The 1,996-nt window shown below is 46.8% G+C and overlaps 1 protein-coding gene across 1 annotated transcript in view; it reads left to right on the top strand.

Annotated features, from left to right (window-relative positions):
- Ccl25 (C-C motif chemokine ligand 25) overlaps positions 1–1,824 on the top strand; it is a 26,910-nt gene extending 25,086 nt beyond the window's left edge. Inside the window, exons 9-10 of the mRNA XM_010605663.2 lie at positions 182–224; positions 1,762–1,824. Coding sequence (XP_010603965.1) covers positions 182–191 — 10 coding nt within the window. The 3' untranslated portion in view covers positions 192–224; positions 1,762–1,824. The remainder of the gene's footprint in view (positions 1–181; positions 225–1,761) is intronic.
- Positions 1,825–1,996: the final 172 nt, after the last annotated feature.

Genomic DNA, 1,996 nt, shown 5'->3' on the forward strand with positions numbered 1-1,996 from the left:
GTGTGTGTGTGTGTGTGTGTGTGTTTTCCTGGAAATGCGTACTGGGCATGCGCGTAGCACCAGTTCCCGCAGGTTAAGGGCTGAGTCCCAAAGGACTGCTTCCCCACCAAGATACAACCAGGCTGGGCCTCAGTTTCCCCGGGTAAAAATGGAGACGTTAAGAGCACTGTTTATTTCACAGGGCGCAGTGACCAACGCAGGCATCAGCAACCAAACGTTGTCTGGTACGTAGCACCTGTTTCCATGGATAATTACCTGCTGGGGTTCTATTACCAGCTAGAGCAGCTTCAGGACTCAGGGAAACACTTCCTTACACCCGCTGCTTTATTATAAAGGGTATTACAAGGGCCAGGAGGGTGCAACAAGATGAAAAAGATACTCTGTACGGTTTTTTAAAAAAAGTGAATGTTCGATCTCTTTTCAGTACTGTGAATTGAATCCTGAGCCTTTGCAGAGTTACATCTGCAGCCCTTTGTTTATTATGAAACAAAGTCTAAGTCCCTAAGTTTCCCAGGCTAGACTTAAACTTTTTTTTTTTTTTTTTTCACTGTATCAGGGATGGAACTCAGGACCTTGTGCTTGTGAGGCAGGCATGGCACCACTGAGCTAAATCCCTGGCCATGGATTTGAACTTGTGATCCTCCTGCCTTGGCCTCCCAGAGTGCTGTGATTAAGGGCAATCACCTCCATACGCAGCTTCTATTTATGTGTTTGTTTAAAGACTGGATCTCTCTATGTAGTCCAAGCTGGCGTTGAACTCAGTCTGTAGCCTAGGCTGCTCTCAGATTCGCAGCGTTCCTCTTGCCTCAGCCTCCCAAGTGCTGGCATGCGCCACCACGCTAGGCCAAAGTTTTTTTTAAAAAATTTTGATCACAGTAAAAGACACACTGCCCTAATCCTCTTGAAAATATTCCCCCTCATTTTGAACACATTCTTACCACTTTCTGAAGAAGTTCTTTAGTCTTTAAAGAGCTGCTTCCGTGACCTAAATTGATTCAGATTTACCTTTTCATGGTCATTTTGACTTTGGGGAAGAGCCAGGAGTCCCACAGTGCCAGATCTAGGTAATAACACGGATGAGGAGATGCTGTGATTTTTTTTCTTGGTTTTGTGAGACAGGGTCTCACTATGTAGTTGAGGCTGACCTGGAACTCACTACGTAGTCCAGGCTGGTCTTGAACTCACAGCGATCCTCCTGCCTCAGCCTCCCAAGTGCTGGGATTACAGGCGTGCGCCACCATGCCCGGCCATGCTGTGATGTTTTTATGAACTTGTCTTTTCATTGGATATTATTTGGCATCAGCATTTACTGTATTTTTGGTCACACCTCATAAAAACACTCACAAAAGGGGATTTCCAGAGCCGCTTCAGAAAATACCAAAAATGATGGGGTGTGTGTGTGTGTGAAGGGAAGGGGAGGATTTCTGAGTATCCTGAGGGGGATTCCCAGCAATGTGTCTTTAACTGTAATACATACTTTAAAATTTAAACAAACTGTAGATTTTGATCAGCCCTGCGCTTGAGGCAAGGTCAAGGGGATGAATGAATAACCAGTTGAAGGAGATACACAGGACAAAGTCTGCAAGGGTCTCCAGCTCCTGCTGTGTGGAGCTGGGGTGCCCCACCCTCCTGGCACACGGATGGGTTCACCAACCTGGCAACTTTCTGCACTTTTATAGTTGAGGGATGTTTTATGGAGGCTTTTATCACATAGGCACAGAGGAGTATTTACTCCGCCTCCAGCACCTTTCCCCTCTCCAGGTTGGAACAGAAAGCTTCAAACTTCTAATCCCAGCTGGTCCCGAGCAGTTGCCTCTTCACCACAAAAGGCAGTGCGAGTGACGCGGGAATTCTAAGGAATTAAGGGCTCTGCCTTAGGAACAGAGGCAAAAGATGCTCCTTTAGGCTCAGGTGCAAGGGATTTAGGAGCTGCATGCCAGGGACCAGGTGTGTGTGTGTGTGTGTGAGAGAGAGAGAGAGAGAGAGAGAGAGAGAG

This window comes from Fukomys damarensis, unplaced genomic scaffold (genome assembly GCF_012274545.1).
Source record: "Fukomys damarensis isolate Sample0158 unplaced genomic scaffold, DMR_v1.0_HiC HiC_scaffold_37, whole genome shotgun sequence".
Lineage (NCBI taxonomy): Eukaryota > Metazoa > Chordata > Mammalia > Rodentia > Bathyergidae > Fukomys > Fukomys damarensis.